The sequence below is a fragment of the Drosophila santomea genome, chromosome 2L, assembly GCF_016746245.2.
Source record: "Drosophila santomea strain STO CAGO 1482 chromosome 2L, Prin_Dsan_1.1, whole genome shotgun sequence".
Lineage (NCBI taxonomy): Eukaryota > Metazoa > Arthropoda > Insecta > Diptera > Drosophilidae > Drosophila > Drosophila santomea.
In genome coordinates, this window is record NC_053016.2 from 14,314,146 (window position 1) to 14,336,725 (window position 22,580).

General features: G+C 43.4%; 2 protein-coding genes across 5 annotated transcripts in view; both read left to right on the forward strand.

The window, feature by feature from the left end:
* Positions 1-1,021: 1,021 nt before the first annotated feature.
* The window catches only part of LOC120445878 (neuronal acetylcholine receptor subunit alpha-7), a 53,693-nt gene continuing 32,134 nt past the window's right edge, over positions 1,022-22,580 (forward strand). The window contains exons 1-2 of one of the 4 annotated variants that reach the window (XM_039626562.2): positions 1,022-1,356; positions 2,218-3,165. The gene's annotated coding sequence lies outside the window, so the exon portion shown is untranslated. Of the gene's footprint in view, positions 1,524-2,217; positions 3,166-22,580 lie in introns of all 4 variants that reach the window. The other 3 variants (XM_039626643.2, XM_039626731.2, XM_039626817.2) reach the window with 3 other exon arrangements.
* On the forward strand, positions 8,682-9,991 carry LOC120446098 (cell death abnormality protein 1). Its single transcript, XM_039626937.2, has one exon. The coding sequence runs from the start codon at positions 8,750-8,752 to the stop codon at positions 9,881-9,883; it is 1,134 nt and encodes a 377-aa protein (XP_039482871.1). The 5' UTR covers positions 8,682-8,749; the 3' UTR covers positions 9,884-9,991.

The window sequence follows — 22,580 nt, forward strand, 5'->3', positions numbered from 1 at the left end:
CGCCTGGCATTTTCCATTTCGCTCTCATTTTCTCGCTCTGCGGGTGCCCTGTAGTTTTCGGTTTGTAAAAGCCATTTTTCATTCATACGAACTTACTTTAAATTAATTTTTTTGTGGGGTCATAAATCATTTTTGGCTCTGGACCTACGCATGCTGCGTCTGTATGGGTGCCCATCGCCCGTTTAGCGCGTTTGTGTGTCCGTGTAAACTGCTATTGGTATGGGTGTAAGCTCCAATAACGTGTATTTGGCATTGCGTGTATGAATGAATGTGTTCTCTGTATTCGCAGGACTTTCAAATTAGTTTCGATTGAATTGATGAAGGTGAAAATCGGCAGCAGTAGGTCAAGTTAGCTGGAGTGGCAGAATGTTAAAGCAATGGTATTTCGGGTGTGGGGGTGCAAATTATTGAAATTTATGTAAATAAATTTTAGGTATTTGGCTAACAGTAAATGAAACCTGTCGGAACTTTAAAAATTATATATTGTACATTTATTTATCCTCCTCACTTAATAATGTTACTTAATTTATTTATTTTTTAAAATACATAAAATATGTTTAATTTTTTATTAAGATTTTTGGTATTATACATATAAATTATATTTCCAGAATATTTCGAAACATCTTGAGTTGACCACGCACTACCACCAAAGCAATGGGCATCGACAGGAATGCCCTGCACCCTGTATAAATGAACCCGAGAGTGCCCATCTCCTGGCGCTCTCTTACAGCCTCCGAGAAAAGCTCGCCGGGAAGAGCTTGAAAGCTGCCGGAGTCGAACTCACTTGCACATAGCCAGCACTTTCCAGGCTCCGTGGAGTCACGAGTCCTGACGGCTGGCAAGGACTCGTGGCATATATGTGTGCGCCTAGGTACATGTTCCAGCCTTCACATCGGCAGCGCATCCCCAAGCAGCGCTCGGATTTCGAATTCCTGCACAAGGATGTGTCGTGGGATGCCGAGGGTCGAGCTCGTCGCTTTCGTGCTGGTTCTCGGCTCCAGCAAAGGACTCTGCTTCTGCAGCTAAAGGACTTCCAGCGCCGCCTCGCTGGCAATGCTGCACGGGCATCGGGCTCAGTTGGTGTTCCGGTTTCGGGTTGTGCTGTCAGTTGCCTTTTTGCACAGCGGCTGAGCGATTGAGCGATTGAACGATTGAACGGTTGAACGGTTGGACGGCTGAGCGCTGGAGCGGTTGAGAGTGTGCCATCGGAGCCGGAGAGTCCTAACGCGCTGCCCGTGGTCTGTGTCCGCATCCGTATCCGTATCTCGTATCTCCGTGCGTCTCTCTCCGGGTGTGTGCGTGTGTTTAAGTGTGTGCCTGTTGTCTGTCGCTAACGGTGCGCGCGCGTCTGTTTGTGTGAGTGTGTGACTCTGTGCGTGCCCCTGCCAGTGTGTGTGTGTGTGCGTGTGTGTGTGTGCACAACAATACTATATATCTTATATACTAATACCAGTGTGTGCCCACACTCGCACACGGCCTGCAAATAAAATATTAGAAACAGATATATACAACAATTCCAGCAGGTAAACCCATTGAACTATCCAGGACTTTCTATAGAATGCACTTGATATTCAGCAGCAAATGTAATTTGAAACATAACGTACTGTGAACGTCCTTTTTGCTCTCTTTGTCCGTCTCTATTTGGTCCGGAGCTCGTTTGTGCGTGTGTGCGTGTGTTTGTGAAAATTCCATCATCATCATCATCTCATCATCTGTGTATCGGTTTAACCATTATCATTCGGTTTATAGCCATACACAAATTTTCGTACATCCTTCCTGCCTCTATTTTATTTTTATGCCACCGATTTTGTCATTCCTATTACTTTCGAATTCTGGCAAGGAAGCGTAGGGGCGAATCGCTAATTGACCATCAAGCCATCAATATTCAAAAAGGAAAGTATCTTTCAGATACATGTCAAGTGCAACTCTCGCGCTCTCTTTCGTTCGCCCATGCTCGCTCTCTGTCTTTATTTTACATACCCGTATGTGTGTCTGCCTGTATAACAGGTGCCAAAAAATAAACGGCCATGGTTACTTTTATGTTCACATTGTGTGGGCGTCTGGCTGGGAAAAAGGGGTGGCACGAATGAATAAAACCGAATGATATGATATTCTGGGCCATTATCAACAAGTGAGAAACTCGTGATTATTGCTCACTGAATATTAAATGGTTAGTTTCATTAACTAAATTAAATGTTATTCCTCTCCACTTTATAGCCGTCGACACGCATGACACATGCAATGGATGCCAGAACTAATAGTGGATATCGGAATAAACAAATATAAAGCCACATACTCGTACATACAAATTTATAAGCTAAGCAATATTTAATTCGGTTGAGTGAAATTCGCAAGAAATAAATCAATTTTAAAGTTCTTCAAGCTGCGGAAACGAATACTAAACCGCGAAAACTATTCAATCGCTGAACTGAATAAACGCATAAGCCCACGACTAAAGCAATTTTGTAATTCAAACAAAGGGAAAACAAACTGAAAATATTAATTACTATTAATGGCGATGACTACTCAAAAGCAAACGACTTGAGCCAGTTGTAAATATTAAAACCGACATTAAACATAAAATGCATACACACCTAAAATTCCAAACTCACGTAAAGACAAGAGAATTATAATATCCATACACAAATTACCAACAAAGAATCCATTTAAATACGAAGTGTTCTATTATATAGAAAACTAAACTCGCAAATGATATATAAATTCTCGATAAGCAACTGAAACACGCACAAGATTGATACAAATTTTTAATAATAGTACATTAAAACATAAGGACAGTTCCACAACAGCTCAATTGGCTGATAAATCTAAGTGGGAATAATTCGGAAATTCCTTGAAAGTCTTCGATTGACGGAATTAAAAATTACGATTAACTCGATACATACATACATAATCGATTATACATAAATAATAATCATTATTGAATTAAAAATAAATTACATCAACTTCATTACTTATCAACCAAAAATTCCGGGAGACAAATTTGATAAAAAAGTTTAAAAAATATTAATACGCATACAACAAGTTTAATACACGAACCAGTAAAAGGAATAGTTCTACGAGTAATTATTCAACACAATCAACGCTATTCTTGAATGCCAATTGGAAAAAACTTTGATTGCATAACAAATGGAGAAGGGATAGTAGGTGAGTCCCTTAACAACAATCTCAATACTTGTATTTAAGTTAATTTAATGTTTCTGGTTCGTAATTTGCTGATACATTTTAACACAAGTTAGGGAAAACAACTTCAATGTCTTGTTTTGATTTAATATTGCGTACTGAATGCTTTGGAAACAGCCAAAGTATTTCAAAACCTGCCATAGCCACAGAGGGGTTCGTATACCCAACGCCATAACCGCAGGCATTATTTCAGTCTTCTCCATCGCTCCTGTGCAGGCGGTTGGAGTTGATTTGGTTTTTTGTTTCACTTCTCGGGCGAGCAATTTAAAATTGTTCCATTGACCTTTCGACGACCACAGAGCCACATTCAAATACCCAGCTCCCAGCTGGCGAGTAAGTGGGTGGGTGGGTGGCACTGCGTGGGTGGGTGTGCTGGTGGGTTGGGTGTTCCGGAGCAATGCCCAAAAGCAAACAGAGCAGCAGCCACTCGGAGGACAATAAAAAGCAGCGCACAATTGCCAAATAAATAACTTGACGCTCGCTCCGTCGTGGGTTTATTTGCTCTGGTGCCGTGGTTTTTGGGATCTGGCTTGATTTTCATTTTCATTTCGGGAGGCACACACACACACATACGCCGCTAAATACGCACACACACACACACGCTGAGGCACACAGTCAGCACGACTACTGTTGCATATTAAAATTGCTCCAGCTTCCTGTTTTGTTTTCATCTCTTGCACTCGCTGCTCATTTTGGCCAGGCTCTTTTTCATTAATAATATGACACAATTCGCGCTGCATTGTCCCGCACTGGCAGCGCCCAAGAGCACTTTCGGCTTTGCCGCCTCCTTACGCTCATTATGCCCATTTGAGGCATTGTCTTCGGCTACAGAGCTACAGCGGCACTGCCCAGACCCAGACCCATTCTTGCCGTGCTCAGGCCGCGTCTTTGGCCATTTCATTCATCATTCATTCATGCAGACTCCGTCACGCCCACCCATCGTTGCCACCCACAAAACACACTCACACTCGTCAGCAAATCCGAGGGCAAACAAGATAAAAATTGCACTATAACGCACTATGGATTATACCCTGTAAATTGTTCTAGATATAGTTCTAGAGTTAGAGTTCTATATGTTGCTATATGTTGTTATATGGAGCTAAAACAGTGCAGAGAATATGCCTGTCCAAAAGATACATGTCTCAACTCAACTTATTTGGTTATTCAAGTGTAACATTTAAATATGCAAATATAATTGTTTTGTATATTTAACATTAATTTCTGAAGTTGCATCCATAGATAACGTAGCATTTTTCCGACTTTAATACATACGTTTATTGCACAATTTAATGGGATTTCTTTGGTTTCGTACACTCGAGTATAATAATACACATTGTTTGAAAGTGAAAACCGCAGATCCATTGTCCTTGGACCAGTGCCATTTGGGTAGAGTATCCCCGAAAGTAATTCACTTCGCGCTGCCCGCCTCGCAGCCTCTCGCGTTTGCCGACGATGTCCTTAATTATGTGCCAGCAGCCCTGACTGACTGCCACACTGCCTCACTGCCACAGTGCCACAGTGACTGCTCAAAGGACATCCAAAGCCTCCAGCCTGCCTGCCCACTCGCCACCACACTAGCACGAAAACGAACACACACACACACACACACATACACTCGTGCATAGGACATAGGCGTTGTCAGGATCTCGGCTGTGGAAGTCGCAGTCGCGACTGTTACGTGGCGCTCGTGTATGATGACGATGTGTCATGTTGGACTCCGGGTCTCGGGTTTCAGAGTCCTTGTTGCGCTTGTTTTTATCGCCCTTGTTTGGCCGTTGTTGATGAGTGTCGTTGTTGTTGGCCGCTTTTGAAGAGCGCTCTTCTAGTGGGTGTCATGTCCGCTTAGTTGTTGCCCCTACTGCTCCACCTGCCCCTCCTCCAGCCCATGCTGCTGTTTGCCGCCGTTCTTTGAGGCGACGCCGCTTTGCCTACTGCTTATTTATGTATGAGGGACCTTAAACTTTGCAGCGGATGAAAATGGCCGCAGCCGAGTGAGAAGAGCAGCAGAGTAGCAGAGTAGCTGAGTTGCTGAGTAGCCCATGAAGCAAATTATATACATGCCTATCCCACCTACCACGGCATACATATACAAGTGTCACAAATGGCGTCGCTACTTTTTTAATCACAGCCGGCGACGCAGTTTTCAGTTTCACTTTTCCATTTGCAAAGTTTCCCACGTGTGTCTTCCCCAGCCTTTCCTCAGTGTCCTTTATTTTTTGTGTTTTTTGTAATAGTAGTCGGGCCAACTGGCAGCTGGCAAGTCCAACGCACAAAAGCTGACAAACAATGCTCACTTTTTGTTGGACTTCTCAGTCTCAGCTTTCTGCGCTTGTTCCATTAACCTTCGCTTCGCTTCGCGTATGAAAAAGGAATTTAAGGTTAACAATTCTCTCGCTTTTTCTTGGACCACTTAATATTAGTCGTAACTAGGCCAGTGCAGAGGTTGGTAAATATAGATATGGATAGTTGACGGAGGCAAAAGGTCAGCGCAATTCGCAGATGTTAGGTATATTTTCGCTAAGAGCAAGAAACTGATGTGGATCCTTGAACCAAACTGAAGTGGTCATAACTAGTTTACGCATGACCTGGAAAAATATTTTAAAATGGAAATAGACTTAATTAATTATTCTATTAAGTAAAGCTATTATACCGAAACACTAGAAAACTGTGTATGCAAGTTTATTTAATATATAGTTGCTTACATTTTTTGTTATAAAGCCCATTTACCTAATTGGAGCGATACAATTTTACAAAATATTTCAATCGAACTATCATTTGTGTGGCAATTTACGTAGCAGGCAGCTTTATAGGCAAAACTTCTTGGTCCTTCAAAATTTGTGAAATTTTAGTGCCCATTCGAGGATTTGTCTGCTAATCTATAATTAAAATTATTGTCGTATCATTCGGGAGCTGGAAACTTTCGTGCCACCAAAACTTTTGCCCGCAGGGAGCGGGTCGGAGAGCTGAGGTGCCGATGAAGGCCTAGCCATGAAATGCCCTAACAGACAGCCAGTTAAGCCTTCCATAGCCAGTGAATCTCGTACCTGCGAGCTCCAGGACCTTCTAGTTTAGCCCAAACTGATTCGGAGGCAGCTACGTGCCTGTGCATTTGAGCAGCAGATGTCACACGAGGTGGGCCAAAGTTTTTGGGTCCGCCAGCAACTTAGATAATTTAACAGTGCCAGGGAAGGGACGGGACGGGACTTGGACTTCCTTGAACGCTTTTCGGGAGTTTACCTCTACGTGAGATAATGCAAATTTATGGCTGGCAATTAGCAAGTCGCGAATCGCAGTCGAAACTCGGCAATAACTCAGTGGGCGGCCACGACTTTGACTAGTCCTCCGACCTAATTGCAGTCGCCGACGTGAGGAATCTCGGCGAGAAGTGAAGAGCTGGGTGGGTTCCGTTTCGCTTTTTTGGGTGCTGTGGATGTTGTGGGTGCTGTGGGATGATTCTGTGAAGACAATGAAAAACCAAAATCCAGTTAGCGAAACCCCGTAAACCATTAATTATCTCAGGCGGCGCCTCGCATATGTGATGTGGGCGGCTGGCGGCTGCAAAAGATACAAATATACGAGTACGCCGTATAGAGTAAGATACAGATACGTGCTGACTGTCAGTGGCAAGTGGCACATGCCGTTTATCTGTTATCCAACAGTTACACTTTGCACACCCAGTACAACTGGGATAACCAGCACAGCCACAGTCGCTCAAAAGAAGAACGTCGTGCCGTATCTGTATCTTTATCTGTGCGATACAGATACAGAAACAGATACAGATACATAGCCACGCACACACACAGACACACAGACACACAGACACACAAACAGGGAACAAGGCATCAGTTGCAATCTGACTTCAATTCAATTATTTTAGATTAGAATGTGACTGTGTCACACACACTTTTGTCTCTATGTCAGCTGTCATTCATCCGTTCATATGTTCCATAAAGTCAGCCCGTGGGGCGACCAAGTTGGAGCATTTTGCGGCACAGGATACGTGCCCTATACGCCGCCTGTTCCTGCATTGACACTCGCTCGCATATAGCCGCCACATCCATCTATGTATATGTGTACTCGTTTATATACACACATGCACATATGGATGTGGGTTTCGGGTTCACTGTGAATGTGCTCAACACAACATTGTCCCAGAGATCCCGACTCGAAACGAGCGTGACAAAAGTAACAAATGTGCGACTGCTACCAGCCCAATGACGTCAGGCTTCCTGGGGGCCAGAATTTATTCAAGTGCCTCAAACATTTATGAATTTCATCCTGCCAAATTGATTTGCGTTTCGGTAAAGCGCATTAAGCTCAGCTTGCCAATGAGTGACCTCTTAAATGCTTGGGGATCATGTTTCAATTGAGATAATTGCTTGACCGACCTCTCTGGAAACTCAATCAAAAAGCATATTAGGCATACTGGCTGTAAAATTTGATTTGAAAATGGACAAACAACAGAATCACATTTCACTACACCAGTGTTACATTATCATTTTTGATGCTTAATAACAGACTTTTCATTTTATTCTCCCCAGCATTTCAGTCAGAGAATTATAGTCTCAGTTTTCAAAACGTGGTCCAAAAACCTAATGGTCAAATCATGTTACCCAAAATTACCATACGGAAACTATTTCTGTCAATTAAATTGGATACAAAAACCTTGCCTGTAGGGAAAATGTATAATTTTTCGTTTCTACTAGAAGAAAACAGGTAAAATTCCGAAAAAGCAGGTACCGAAAAGGACCAGTTGATAAGAGTAAAGTGGAAAAAATCCTAGGATCAAACTGTTTGGACATGAGGTATACTTTTCACCCATAAAAAATCAGGCGCATTTTTAAAGAACGCAGTAGTGTAAAGTGATTATAATTTTCTATTAGATGCGGAGGAAGTCGTGAAGTAAAAATATATCAATGTAAGCCGATCAGTTCCGCTCTATGTGAGTCATATCGGCAACGATTCTCAATGGAAAACAATTGCATCTTTATGTTGTATGTTATTTTCAAACTTATCGCCGTCTTTATGCGGGCAATTTATAAAGCGGGTTTTATGATAATAACAGAAAGGGACATCCATAGATAGTACACTGTGATAAAGAGAGGGAGGTTCAAAGTCAGAGAGATCAGAAATCCGAGGGTGACCTTTGGCAGCGGCACAGATATGCTGCAACCCTCCGAGATCACAGCACTGCACGAAATTATGACGAGTTTTTTGAATTAAAAAGTGTAAATGAATGGTATTCATTTATGTTAAACATTCTAGTCTCTAATTATTCCAATGCTACATCCTAGGGCAGTTAGCTAAATATTTGCAACACTCGGCGTAGCGCTACATTCCCATCGATAGTTGTTTTCAGTGTAGAGAGCGATTGTATCTAGCTGCGGATGTTGTTGAGTCCTATCTGGTGGCCTGCCTGCGCTCTCCGCCGATCCTCCCCGCTGTCGACTGCCTGAGTGGCCAGCTTAGCTGTTGTCCGCACTTCTTGTTCTGGGAAAATTCAGTTGTGTACCGACTGCAGTTGCGAGCGGACAAGTCAAACTGCAAAATGAAATACATTTGGGCCCTGATTCTGGTGCTCGGATCCGTTGCAGCGAACGATAGGCGTGGTAATTACTGTGAAAGGAACGAGACGATTCGAGCCACAGTACCAGTGACCAAGCAGCGGGTCATCGTGAAGCAGCCCTCCAAGTGGAAGATCTGGAAGAAGACGGAGAAGATCACCGAGGACTACGTTTCCGAGGAGGAACAAGTCACCCACCGGCTGGTCAGGGAGTGCTGCCCCGGCTACTTGGAGGTGGAATCCGGCCTGTGTGAGCCCATCTGCACTAGGGGCTGTCCCGCTCACGCCAGTTGTGCCGCTCCAGATCGCTGTGAGTGCATTTCCGGCTACGTGTCGGCCAGAAATCACCAGGATGGCAGCCACTACTGCGAACCCATCTGCCAGACCCCGTGTCCTACGGGAGCTCAGTGCGTGGCTCCCAACACCTGCGCCTGCGGCGACGGGTACACCCAACTGCAGCCAACTGACGATGGGGTGAGCGGTGGATGTGCCCCAGTTTGCCGGGTGGGCGATGGCTGTGCCAATGGCAAGTGCATCGATGTGGACCGCTGTTCCTGCAACTCCGGATATCGGTGGGATAAGGCCGAGGAGCGGTGCACCGAGCTGAGTGCAGAGTCAATCTCTGAGGAACTGGACACCACCGAGGACAACACTGAGGTCCTGAGCACCAGTTCAACAGCCGCTTTCACGGCCACTCACTGTCCCGATGATTTCGTCCTTTTCCGCGGCGAATGCCGCGAGAAGCAATTCGACAGCAATGAAGTGGGATGCCTAAAATCCGGCTGTGGCCCTCATCAAACATGTGTGGACTCCGGCGTATGTCAATGCTCGGATGGTTATGTGCCGGAGGAGAGTGGGGATGCAACTGGGGTGCTCAGCTGCCGGCGCACTTTGCTCGACCAGATTCTTGGGCTGAACGAGGCCACCGACGATGAGGATGAGCTGAATCCCTGGACCATTCCCATCATTGGTGTTGCCAGTGGATTCCTTTTCGTTCTGCTCATTGTGGGTCTCCTGGGAGGTAGACGATATCGCCAGGAGCGGGCTGCGTTGGCCAACAAGGAGATGGAGTGCCAATACTCGCAGAAGACCGTGGATGTGGACGAATGGGTGCCATGATGGGGTCAGGTGCATCCCTTGGCTTTGGGCTGTGTTAGATCAACATTGATTGTTAATTTTAAACCATTTTTATTAGAGAATAAAGCGTATCAACATTATCATACCTTATAATGCTTATGTTTTAAATGGCAGATATTAAATTGGACATGTGGAAAGCAACCCATCAATATATAATATAAGCCCTACAAATATTATGTAGGGCATTTGGATCTCTTATCCTCTTTCCTCTTATCGAAAATTGTGCGGATTTAATCTTTATTCAAGCCATTGGCTGTTTCATCTATTTATCAGGATTTTAGAACCACGCTTAGATAAGAATAAAAATAATTTGGCCGTGTTCTATGTAGTGCTGGTTCCTAAGTTTTACAGAAAAGACAGATAGGATAAGCCATCGTCATTGTGACTAAAAATCAAATTTAGGAGATTAGGAGGACTAAGCTATCTGACAAACTATTAGATACTACCACCGTTCGCTTCATAGCTGGTAGCTGATAAATTTAAAACGTTTAATAAACATTTTACCCATCATATCTCGCTTACGGATTGTGAGTCCCTTAGCAGCAATATGGACTCATATGCTGATTACTGGCTTACGTAAATAAAATATTCATAAACATTCGAGGCAAGAGTGCTCATGCTCAGCACATCAGCAAACAAGCCAACTTGAAAATGGCTAAAAATACTCAGACGAATTAACAGACATACTTGAAATGTTATGTTTTCACTCAGAACTAAAGACTATTAAGTTATTGAGACTGAGTGTGAGTCTCATATTTAACGTTATCTGGATTGAAAATTCATTATTTAAGAAGTTAAAATCCGTCTAGATACGAGTATATGAACACATTGGTGGGCGCACTACCTTTGAACTTATTTCAAAAACATAAAAGTGCTATTATATAAGCGAATGGCTTGTAAAGTTATAAAAAAATTAATTCAATATAATCCAGAACAGCTAAACGCAATTACTTTCTAGGCTAAATGTTGATTCTGATTAAATGCTGATATTTTGAATTAGAATTAAAAGGCTTTATTTCTATGCCTAAGTAGAGGCATTATTTATGTTATATCTTAAGCCCAAGCATCTGCTTCAAAAGTCGAGCGCTTTTGTGTATCTGTATTTGTATCTTTGCGAAGTGTATAAGTGTATCTGGCAGCGGCACACGGATCTTTTTAGCCATAATCGCTGCACATTTATATGTGTTTTGCACAAAGGAGCGTGGAGCGTGGAGCAAAGCTTTGGGGTAAACAGGGAGAGCAGAGCCGGAAAAGAGCCGAGAAAATCCGCCGCAGAGAAAGTGCGAGCGAAGAGAGTGCGTGAGAGCGAATAAACATCGAAAGCGTGCAAATTCTAAGAAAAGGGGCGATTTGTTGCAAGTGGATGGAGCTCGCAACCACTATCTGCCCCCTCGGCAGCAAAAACAACGGGAATACTTAAAGCTTCTTTAATTTTTATGTTGTTTTCTTCTCTCTTTGCCGCTGTGTTGAGTATCTGTGTTTCGGCTCGTATCTGTTTCTGTTTCTGTGTATGTGTATGTGTGTTTATTTCCGCCATTCACTTTGATTGCTTTCACTCGTATCTGTGTGCGTGCGCGCACGTGTGTGTGTGTGTGTGTGTGTTTGCGTTGGGGTAACCTTTGCTGGTGAATATTTTTGCGTGGGAAGTCGCCCAAGGACATGGCCTGGCTCAACTCAACTTGACTCGACTGGACTCGGATGCCTTTGCCTTTGCCTTTGCCTTTGCCATTGCCTTTCGTTCCGCCTTATCTTTCGCCCGCTCTTGATTTTTACACGTACTTTTTGCCCTCACTTTTTGCACAGTCTGCTCTTTTGCTGCTTAGTTATTTATTTATTATATTTTGCTATCAAAAATTGTTTTAGCTTTGCAACTGGAGAGCGTTCTGCAACAGTTGAGCTAAAGCCTTGGGCAACTAGCGCACGGAAAATAAGCTTTTCAAATGCATAAACGAATTATATAAATAGTTACCTCAAAAATTCCACACGGAATCCACGGGGGAAAATGTTCAGTTTAAAGCAGAGCATTTTCATGGTTCGTTTGTTTTGGAATAGAGACTGTTAAAACTGTAAAAGGGCTAGGGAAAAGTGGTGCTGATGAAAAATGAGTGAAAACAGATTGTATTTTCCAAAGTTCCCAGATATGCAATTTAAAACGAAAACTATAAAATATTGGCTAGAGCTTCAGATACCATATTCTTCTAGTAATTGAATAAATAAGTGTTTTCGGAAGAATTTAACTTTTCCTTCGGCAATTGCAATTTTATGGCTTTCTGTAGGGGATAGTTTCATTTCCCTTGGCTGAAGACATTCGTCAAAACCAACAGCCAGAACTCTTACTCATTTCCCATCGCATCCTAGCGGGAGTCCTGCAAATTATTCAGTGTGTACTTGTTGATGCAGCCCTCGAACAACACTTACCACCCCAGATTCCTGCCCACCACCCCCAAAAAGCCAATCCACCCACAAATCCCCCTTCGCTCGGCATCTCCTCTGCAGAAATGCATTGTCGGAAAGTAGGTCGCTGCAGTTTAGCTCGGATGCAGTTCGCTGTTGCTGCAACTCGGGAAAACGCAAACAGCAGCCATCAAATATTAACCACTAGTTGATCCTCTGCAATTTATGTGTGCGGGTGTATGTCCCTGCCACGCCCACCGCCAGTCCAATTAGGAGTGGTGGGAGGGTGGGCGTTAGCGAATGAGAAATATGCGATACGTGGCTGAATTTTAGGGCTAGCTACTTTATGTTCCATAAGCTTTCGGGCGGAATATTCAGTTGGGGACGCAGCAGGAGCCATAGGGAGCCATAGGGATCCGAAGGGGCGTGGCGCATGCAACTTCAGCTCGCCACTTTTGCCGTCACGCCCAGTTTAACGGTAGCAACACTGTTGACCTATTTTTTCGGCGGTACGCAGGCTTTGAAATTATTTACAGCACCGAAGCACCGAAGTACCGAAGAGAGAGAGAGATGGCCAGAGAGCGAGCGAGAGAGACGGTGCGACCGGGGCAGAAAGAGAAAGAGAACGAGTGCATGTGAGTGACGAGGAGGGGGCCGTGTTTCAATAATCACAAAATGTTTGCCCCCGCAGCAGCTGCATTCCATGATTTGTGCTGGCGCTGCTTCACAATTTTTGCAAGCCAAGTTTGCAGGCTGCTTATTGTCAAGCCGTGGCAAGGCCACGTTTTTGTGGATGCAACATTTGTGGATGCTGCAATTAGAGAAACCAACGGTGGCAGCGCCACTCGCACTCCTAATGCACATCCTGAAGTACGTTAATAAGTTTCGCATTTGAGAAGCTGGCAACTTGCAAAGGGAAATTCCCATAAACCCCACTGCAAACTGGAGAGCGTCTGACTTCTACAAACTAAGGCCAAAGAAATAAGTTATGTGCACCTGGGCCACACACAATTTGATATTTGCCTGTACATTCGTATTTTTATTTTTTTATGATAAAATATTCGTGCGCTCTTGGCTGACCTAAAAAATCGTTAAATGTTTGAAAAAGCATTTTTATCCAGCTCCTTTTGCCTACTGCACAGCTCTCGCCACTGTGGACCGCCTTCTTCTGCTGCTTTTTACCAAGCTTTTTATTTTTTTTTTATTTTATTTCAGTTCTACCTTTTAGAACGCAAAGTGCCCATCCCGCAAAGCATTTAAGTTAATGCACATGGAATCACTTGCACCATGTTTAGTTGTAGCTACACAAACTGCAGGTGCGTACACGTGTGTATATGGGCGCTTGCAAGCATATTTTCCAAGAACTACAAGCATTTTTAGTTGCTGGTTTAAAAGGAGGAGAAAAAGCAATGGTTCAAGAGAGAGACCAACCTCGCAACAAAACATATCACTTACGAGGTTTTCAACCAGTTCTTGCAGCTACAAAGTTAAAAATCGGGTCAAATTCCCTTGAAAGATAGAAAAAGTCAGAAGCGTTTGAAAGGAAAATACTTAAATCTGAAAAAATATTTAGTTATACTCGTTATGAATGTAAGAAGTGAGTTTTGTTCCTTCCTTTCAGTTAACTGAACTTTGGCAGTGTCTCTACGATTAAAATTGAATTATGAGATGCTCATCCAATATACATAGTTTGTTAACGTTGCTTATTAATTTCAAGACACAATACTTACAGCTCTAAGGAAAATATATGCTTGCAGCAACATTTCATGGCAAGGGTTGACTTTGGCCAACAGCTGCGCTTCAAATAACTTTACTGCCAAAGCAAACTTTCATCCGAGGGGCATGTAAATGTTGGGTGGGTGGGTGGCTGACTTGGCTGTGGCTGCTCACTGGGCTGGGAGGTCAAGGAGGTGGGGTCGGTGGGTTGGTGGGTTGGTGGGTCGCCTGTCGTCGCACTCACTCCTCCACTGGCAGCGCAGCCCGCCTGCTTATTGGAGCAAAAATTAATTGAAAATGTTGGTCAATTGCCTCGCTGGCAGCTCAGCTCGAATGGAGCCTGGGGGACAGGAGGTGGGGTTTGCTGGTGGTACGCAATCTGCTTTGCCTGTGCGCTGAATTACCGCCCGTGGTGGTGTTGCTGTCGGTGGTGCAAGCCGTGGCCCAGACTATAATCACCGCCTGGCTGCATCCACGGTATTAGTAATTATTATTTACTTCTACTTTACTGGTAGAGCAGATATTGCAGCAGCCAAGCATCCGCGACCCACCTCAGCTCCCTATCCTGCAACTATTTCAAACGCCGCAACATTAATTATTTTTAATGGAGTTTCAGTCCGGACGAGCAGAAGGCAGCAGGAATATCGGCGAAAAATCAGCACACAAAAGGCCACATTTAAAATGCACTTAAGTCGCGGACGGTTCGATCAGAGCACAAAAGCCCAGCTGTAAAGTGTTTTTCGTTCTTTACACAATTAGTTGGTTAAGCGGAGTACAAAGAGTTGCTAATCAAATTGCCGAAACATTGACTTATTCAATTTTAAAGTGTTTGCATTAAGGACACAAAAAATCCCTATAGCTAAAAACGATATGTACTCGTCTTTCCTTTTATATATTACTATTTCTTGCCATCAACATTTGATAGATAAACAATATCACTGTGCAACAATTTTTATGCAACAATTTTTAGGCTTGATAACGTTTTAGTGGAAAATGCTAATATGTAATGTTAATAAATTTAACTTTGCGAGAAATGTGATTATGTGAAATAAAAATCCGAGAAATTGTTTCAGCTTCCGACACAAAAAGCTGTCGTTTAAAGTAACATCATTTTGGTACCTAATAACCGGATATACCACAACTTAAAAACCAAAATGAACTCTAGCATAATCGGAAAACACGAAATAAAGTGCTGTGGCAGACAGTAAACAATTTGCGAGTGTAATTGCCCCAAATTGATGTTGGCCACGATGTCGTTGCTGCATTTCAGCAGCCCGACATTATTGCAATGCAGCAGTAATAACATGCAATATAGTCGAGTTATCTTTGAAATGCCATGCTAATGCAGTTTGCCGCTCATCGTGCGACAAAGCAATGAAAATCAAAATTAAATTGCGTGCAGTATCGCTGGGATAGCTCCTTTCTTCGCCGTCGCCTCCTCGCTTTTCCGCAGGGCTTTTCCCATTTTTCTGCTGGCACGAGGCTAACATTAAAATTTCTATGCGTGCCCAAAAGACGGCAACAATATTCGGGGAGGCAGGCGAAGCAAGCAGGAACTTCCAGCAGCATCCAGGGCTAAAATTTCAGCAAAAGCGAGCTTTCACCCACCCACGCTTGGCACGCACTTTCTCCACACACACACACACACATTCAAACACACAGAGAGAAAGAGAGGGGGAGAGAGAGAGCTAGAGCGAGAGTGCCGAGCAGAAGAGAGAGATGCTCTCTTCGAGGAGAAAGTAGTGGTTGCGGGTTTTTCTTTTTCGGGTGGGGGAGTGGAACAGCAACGCGTAATTTGATTTTGAAACCGAAGCACCCTGTATACGCTCTTTAAGTGTTTGTTTATGCGTGGCCAAGTAGGACTAGTAGGACCAGAAGGAAAATTGGGAGTGCCGAAGGGAAATGGCAAGTGGGAAATGGGAAATAGGCAAGGATGTTCCAGCCAGCACATCTGCCTAATAAAATTCATTTCGAAAAGCCAAGGCTGCCGCTTTTCTTGCTCTGCTTGCCGTGCTCTGTTGTGTTGTGTTGTGACATTAATTTTTACTTAATTTATTTTTGCGCCGTCGCAAAAGCAGCCTCCTCGCAGCCCCCATCCCCCCTCCATCATCGTTGGCATGGGCATTTCAATGGTTTTCGGTTTTCGCTTTTGCGTTCGTTTTTCGTTACCAACAAACCTCTGTGTGTCCACCAACACACACCCACACACACACCGACACACCAACAAGTTTATATAGATTTACGTGTATATATATTTGTTTAGCAGGACCCCCAAAACACCAGCCCCATCCTCCATCACCCACCATCACCATCCAACTCCATCTTCCAGCTCATTTGCCGCTTCGACGACAAGAATTTCAGTTTTCAGTACGTTAATGTGCAGTGGGATAGGATATGAAGGGGTGGGGTGGGGTGGGGTGTTGTGGGGGCTTCCGTTTGGACAGGGGTGTGTGTGAGCTTTAAGTGCCACTGAGATGGTGTTGGTGAGCGGGTGTCAGCTCATTGGAAATATGGGTCAAGTTGTTGCCGTCTGCGCTAAAAATTAAGTTGGCATGCCAGCTGCAGTCGGCGTCGACGTCGGCGTCATCCGGTTGGCAATAATTGCCACAGCACATTTAGGGTTAATCCTATAGGGTTAATCCACCAACAATATATACAGACACACACGCACACACACGTACATACAAGGAAATGCTTTTCGCCCCCTTTATTCGCCAAGTTAATCGCCCCCAAAATGATTCTTATTTATTGTTGCAGTTGAATCGAATTTATATGCTTCCGCAACTGGAATACTGTTAAATATGGGGATATATTTATCAGTGGGAGTTTAGGGCTTTCAAAGGGGGGAGTTTTTCCTTAAAAGCACTGATGCACATATCAATACCCATTAATACCCAATTAAGTTATTATGCGATTCACTGTTTGTTAATAACTCGTTTGCTTATTTATATAATTGTTTCATAATTAAATTATCGCCTGAAATGAACACGAAATGAAGTTTGCGAAAATTTCATTAGATTTTAATGGCTTTAATGACTTAATAGGCTACATTATATATTTTTACACTAAAACGTATTCTAGATGTGCAGTTATTTGCTTTCATTATTATTTCGGAATTTCGTGTATACTCAATATACTCTACTCCTGTTGTATATTATTGATTTAGAGGAAATATAGGATTACCCTAAATCCTTAAATTAGCTTTTTTAGTCAAAATATTTCGCATTAAGCACACATAATGCCGCTGAGAGAATGGAACAAGTGTGAAACCCCTTTGTTGTTGTGTTCGGGCCTTCGAATGACTATTAAGGATTGTATTAGCCATATTTTATGTGATTTCGGTTACGGCCAGCGCCATTTTGACCTGCAGCAACACTAATTTGGTAAATCACGTTCTGGCCAAGTGTTGGCCATTCCGAAAGGGGTAGAAAAAAGTGCTCTCCATTCGGTTGGCCTGTGTGTTTGGTGTGTATCTACGAAAATCGGATTCTTGGCCATAATGGGCATGTAATTTATTTTTGGTCCTGGACATTCTATATTTGGTCTTATGGGCCGTGTTAAATGCCAAGCTGTGCTGTTGCTGAAGCAGTTTTCCAAGGCCGAGGGTTGATAAGGGGGGCTAGATGGAGGGGGTCGTACCTTTTGTGTGCTTTTCTTTTATTTTATTGTTAAAAAATCGCTTGCTTTATGATACTTTGTTCGCCTTTTCATGTTTCCCCTTGTCTGTGCGTCTGTCTGTTTGTGTTGGTCAGCAAAGTTTGCGTTTTATGATTTTTAGTTTCGCCAGAGATGCGTTGGTGCGTTGAAAGGGTTTGGATTCCCATCCCATTCGTAATGTGCCAAGAATAACGGGGATGTTGTCTTTCGGGGCGGGTTTCGTATGCTTCATATGGTCTGGCCCATTAAATTGGCCATATTTTTCGGTTATAAGCAGACGCTGAAATTGCATACTTTACGCCTTTCTCCGGTTTTGTTCGAAAAGTTCTGCTCAATGAGTTGGAAGCATATGGTTTCGAGAATAGGCCTTCTTGGGCCTATCATTTTGGGGTATTAATAGTTGAGTAACGCTGAGATATAGTGCTGAAATATCACTGCAAACATGTCACTGCTATCTTAAGGTTCCAATTTCTGGTCGAATTTATTATACCCGTTACTCGTAGAGTAAAAGGGTATACTAGATTCGTTGAACAGTATGTAACAGGTAGAAGGAAGAGTTTCCGACCATATAAAGTATATATATTCTTGATCAGGATCAATAGCCGAGTCGATCTGGCCATGTCCGTCCGTCTGTCTGTCCGTATGAACGTCGAGATCTCAGGAACTACAAAAGCTAGAAAGCATACAGACTCCCAAGACATAGAAACAGCGCAAGTTTGTCGATTCACGTTGCCACGCCCACTTTAACGCCCAAAAACCGCCAAAAATTGTCAGTGTTGAAGACTCTCCTTCGCACTTCCACTAGCTGAGTAACGGGTATCAGATAGTCGGGGAACTCGACTATAGCGTTCTCACTTGTTTTCACTTGGTCTCGTGTCCCCGGAATATCTGCGTTTTGGCTGCTTTTCCACCCATTCACGTCTACCATTCTGCCATTCCAATTCAATTTCCTTTCAGAGCAGGAAAACTTGGAGTGATGAATTGCATTTTCAACCTCATTGGCAGCTTTTGCCTCTAGTTCCATTCTGGCCTTAAGTCTATTGAACTTTGACTTCGGTCCATGACAATGTTGATGCCTTTGCCTGCGTCAGTACCCAAGATGATAATGATGATGATAGCATGGCCAGCAGCTCTGGCTCGCCGTGTAAGTGCAAATAAATTATTTTTTGAGCGGCAGGCAAGGGAAATATTTTACATTCGGGGCGGACAGGCCCCAGAATGGGCGTGGCCGAGGACTGGGTGCTCCGGGTTTGAACTCTTTTGCATGCCATTCAGATACATATACGAGTATATCCCCCGACAAGCTCGTGAATATTTCTGGCTGCCGTTGTCGCTGGGCTGCTGATTGTCTGGGCCACGTTTGCTTGTTGGTTGTTTGTTGTTTGTTGGCCATGTTCGGTCTTGCCTTCGGCTGATCATACCCTGTTCTGGCCGTTTCCATGCTTTCATGCTTTTGCTGCCATTGTTGTTTGCATATTTGCATTAAACACGGCAAACACTTTTAACCAAACACATGTAAAGTGGTGTTGTCTCTCTGCCTCTTTCAATGTGTCGCCTGTCGACAAATATAACCGAACATAAATCATCCGTAGCAGTCGCATAAATAATAAATACACACACACAGTTCAGCACACCAAAGGAAAAGGATATGTGTGGGCTTTCCATGGACGAGTGTAAATTGTTTCTGCATTATGGGCTTAAAAATTCGGTTGATTTTCGCTTTTAATTTTAGTCATGACATACGCGTTGGAAGACAGCAAATCATGTATTTTTAGAACCCCTAATATCAAATAATAAAGAGAAATATTATGAAATGCTTCTTACCAGCTACTCAAATTATTGGCGTATATATCGATAAATGCTTATATGACATTTAAGTCATTACAATACAGTGTTCTTCTAGCTGTGTTCATTTACTCCGCGAGTACGAACAAAGAAACACTTTTAAATGGACGCTTAATTCTTGTCACATTCCATAGAAACATCTTCAGCACACTTTCTCCTTATCCCCTCTAAAATTCCCGCAGTTTTTCATCAACTTTTCGCAGCTAGCTGGGAGCCAAAAACAGATAAATATAACTGAAAGTCCACTTGTACAAATATTAATTTTCCTGCATTGCAAAACTGTCGCCAGTTTTCGCCAACTCTAGAACAGCAAAAAGAAAATAAAGCCGCCAAGGAAAGTCTGGTCGTAACATGGCTAAGAACATTCAGCACATAATTCTTTTTGCTAGCCGCAAAATAAAAACCGGTCCAGGGAAAGAGTCGGCCTGGGAAAAATGAAAAAGAAAAACAATTTCCACTTTTTGCCAACCGAATTCATAATTCATTGAGCCAGCTGTGTGAGGGAAAAGCGGCGAGTGGCAAGTGGCAAGTAGCGACCACACCAAGGGTTGGCTATCATTTACACCATGCAGTTGCCCATTTCCATCTCTAGCCCCCCATTCCGTTCATCATGCAAAAACCATTTTTTGCTCTGTGCGCTGAAAATTAATTTGCTCACGCGCCAAACGGAAAAGTCTCTGGAGTCCGAAAAAATGGTTTCATCTGCAATGCGACGCCAACAGTTGCCATTCTTACCCATCCACATCGCCATGCCCATTCCGGACCTCCACAACCCATTGCCCACTGGCCAGGATTCGTGTCTGGTGAGCTGGTCGTTCATTTTATGCGACGACCATCGCATAAATTTTCCAAAATTTCATACATCAATACGGCTGGCTGAGTGAAGTGGGTAAATGCGAGAAAAGAGCAGAAAATTCTGCGGTCTGCCACTTCAGCTGATTAGACGACCGCAAACGCTTCGAATATTTCACAGCGATTGCAATAAAAGCAATACCTTCCCGCCGTTTGTCCACGGTACGTATGCGCAATATTTGCCGCTGGGCACGCGGCCAAAAAATAAAGTGCTGCCTGCTTCTCGGGGCAATTCCTGCACCTGCCATCGCACAGCTAAATATTTGAGTGGCATCGCCATCGCCATCGCCATCGCCGTTGTTATTGTGACGCCCCAAGCCAAGTGACCCATAAAATGCCACCACATCGCGCCGCCAACTGTTGCAAGTTGCAGCTCGGCTCTGCCGCAAGCAGCTGCCTCGTTTTGTGCTCGCCATTTTGGACGCTTCCCATCCGGACAGGTTCAATTGCAGTTTAAACGCTGTTTGGGGTGCTCACTGCGGGATATTTTCGCGAAAAGATTTCTTAGCCCGCGGAAGCAGTTCTTTCTGGCCTATTGGGATTTTATTAAATAAATGCACCGCGCAGGTGGGAAGAGAACGCCAAAATCTGAACGTGCAAAATCCGTTAGATATAGTAGTTTTTTTAAATTAGATGAAAATAACTAAACGTTTCCCATGTGTAACGATTTCAAAGAATTTCAGTAGGTTTCGCAATGACATTACGTTATTTTAGATTTCAACATTGTTTGTTTATTAGCAAAGACTGAAAGGCAGGAAGCTATATAAGAATCACACTGCCAGACTTCATAGCATTAATACTTGACACTCCTTTCAGGATGAAATATTTTTGTAACGAATATTCAGAGTGAATATTTAGAATGAAAGAGTGCTGTGATGTTTGTGTGTCGCTGACAGCGTTTTAGATGCAAAACAATGTTTCCCACTATATGTCAGAGCAGAAAATTCCCTTCGTTCCAAACGGAAGCTATTTCCATTTCTTTCAATTCAAATTCCACTGACAGTTGCAAAACTGAACTTTGACAGAAAAGAGACTGTTTGTTGACATTTCTATTTTATGCATTTATTGTTTTCCTACCCGACAGCCGGGCACATTTCTTTTTCAGTTTTTTTGTTTTCAAAGATGCTACCAAAAACTGGTGTGCATTCAAAAATTAAAAAACGAATTGACATTCAGAATGCTGGGCGGAGGGAGTCCAACCGGATTCCTCGGATTATGCCAGAGATCTGCTCAAAGTAATTGTGAGGTCCAAGTTTGATTGTCTTTTCGTATTCCAAAACTTTCGGATGCAAACTATCGGGAGAATGTAACAACTTGTGGCATAAATATGCATAAGCTCCATGGTCCGTTCCCAGCAAATCCGCTCTGATCTGCAGGAGTCCTGCTTAACAGGACATGCCATAAATGTCCCGCACACGTCCATCAACGTCAGGAATGGTTATGTTCTGTTCTCGATTCCGTTCCCCATTGCGTTCCCGCCCGAAGGCCTTCCGTTGTCGCATTTGCATTTCGCATCCTGCAGTTCCTCCTATTCCTACTCGACCATTGATTGCCCAGGACACCGGGACCCTTGTGTGCTTATCGTTTTGCATACGCATTATTTATTGAGGCTGCCAGTGCGAGTTGGCCAGGAATTGCAAGTCCTTCGGGAGTGCGGAAGGGCGGTAGTGTGGGAGCCACTGCAACTTAGTGCTCGAATTTGGTATCAAGTAGGCCTTTTGGCCATCCAGGATCTTCTTGCCACATTCTGACATCCCAGCTGACAGATGCGCAAATTCTTAGGAGTGATTAGCATGCAAAATGCTTGGGGTTTATTGTTTTAGCAAAACTAATTAGTTTGAGTAATTGAAACTAAAATTTGGGCAATTGCTTAGAGAGCTCTCAGCCTTCTATTGAAATTTGTGCATGTCGTAGTTTCCTTTTGCTTTGTGGTCAACTGCAACGTCGTAGGTTATTGCCTGAGGTTACTGAATGGGTCATTGGTTCGGAATCCGAGAAGCTTTATTTAGGCAAATTGGAATGGCAGATGCCACAGGGCAAATTCTTAATGCAAGTACTTGAAACAGCAACGATAATTCAGATTGAGGTTGTTTCGGTAATAGCGATTGCCTTTGGATTATCGTAATCAAATGTGTGTTAAATGTTAAGCTGGATTTTAAGAACACACATTTTCTGAATTTGCAATACAATTAACTGAGCAATGTTTTCTTTTCCT

What these genes read in the sequence shown, in the direction of transcription:
- LOC120446098 (XM_039626937.2), top strand. Translation starts at nt 8,750, where the DNA reads ATGAAATACATTTGGGCCCTGATTCTGGTGCTCGGATCCGTTGCAGCG.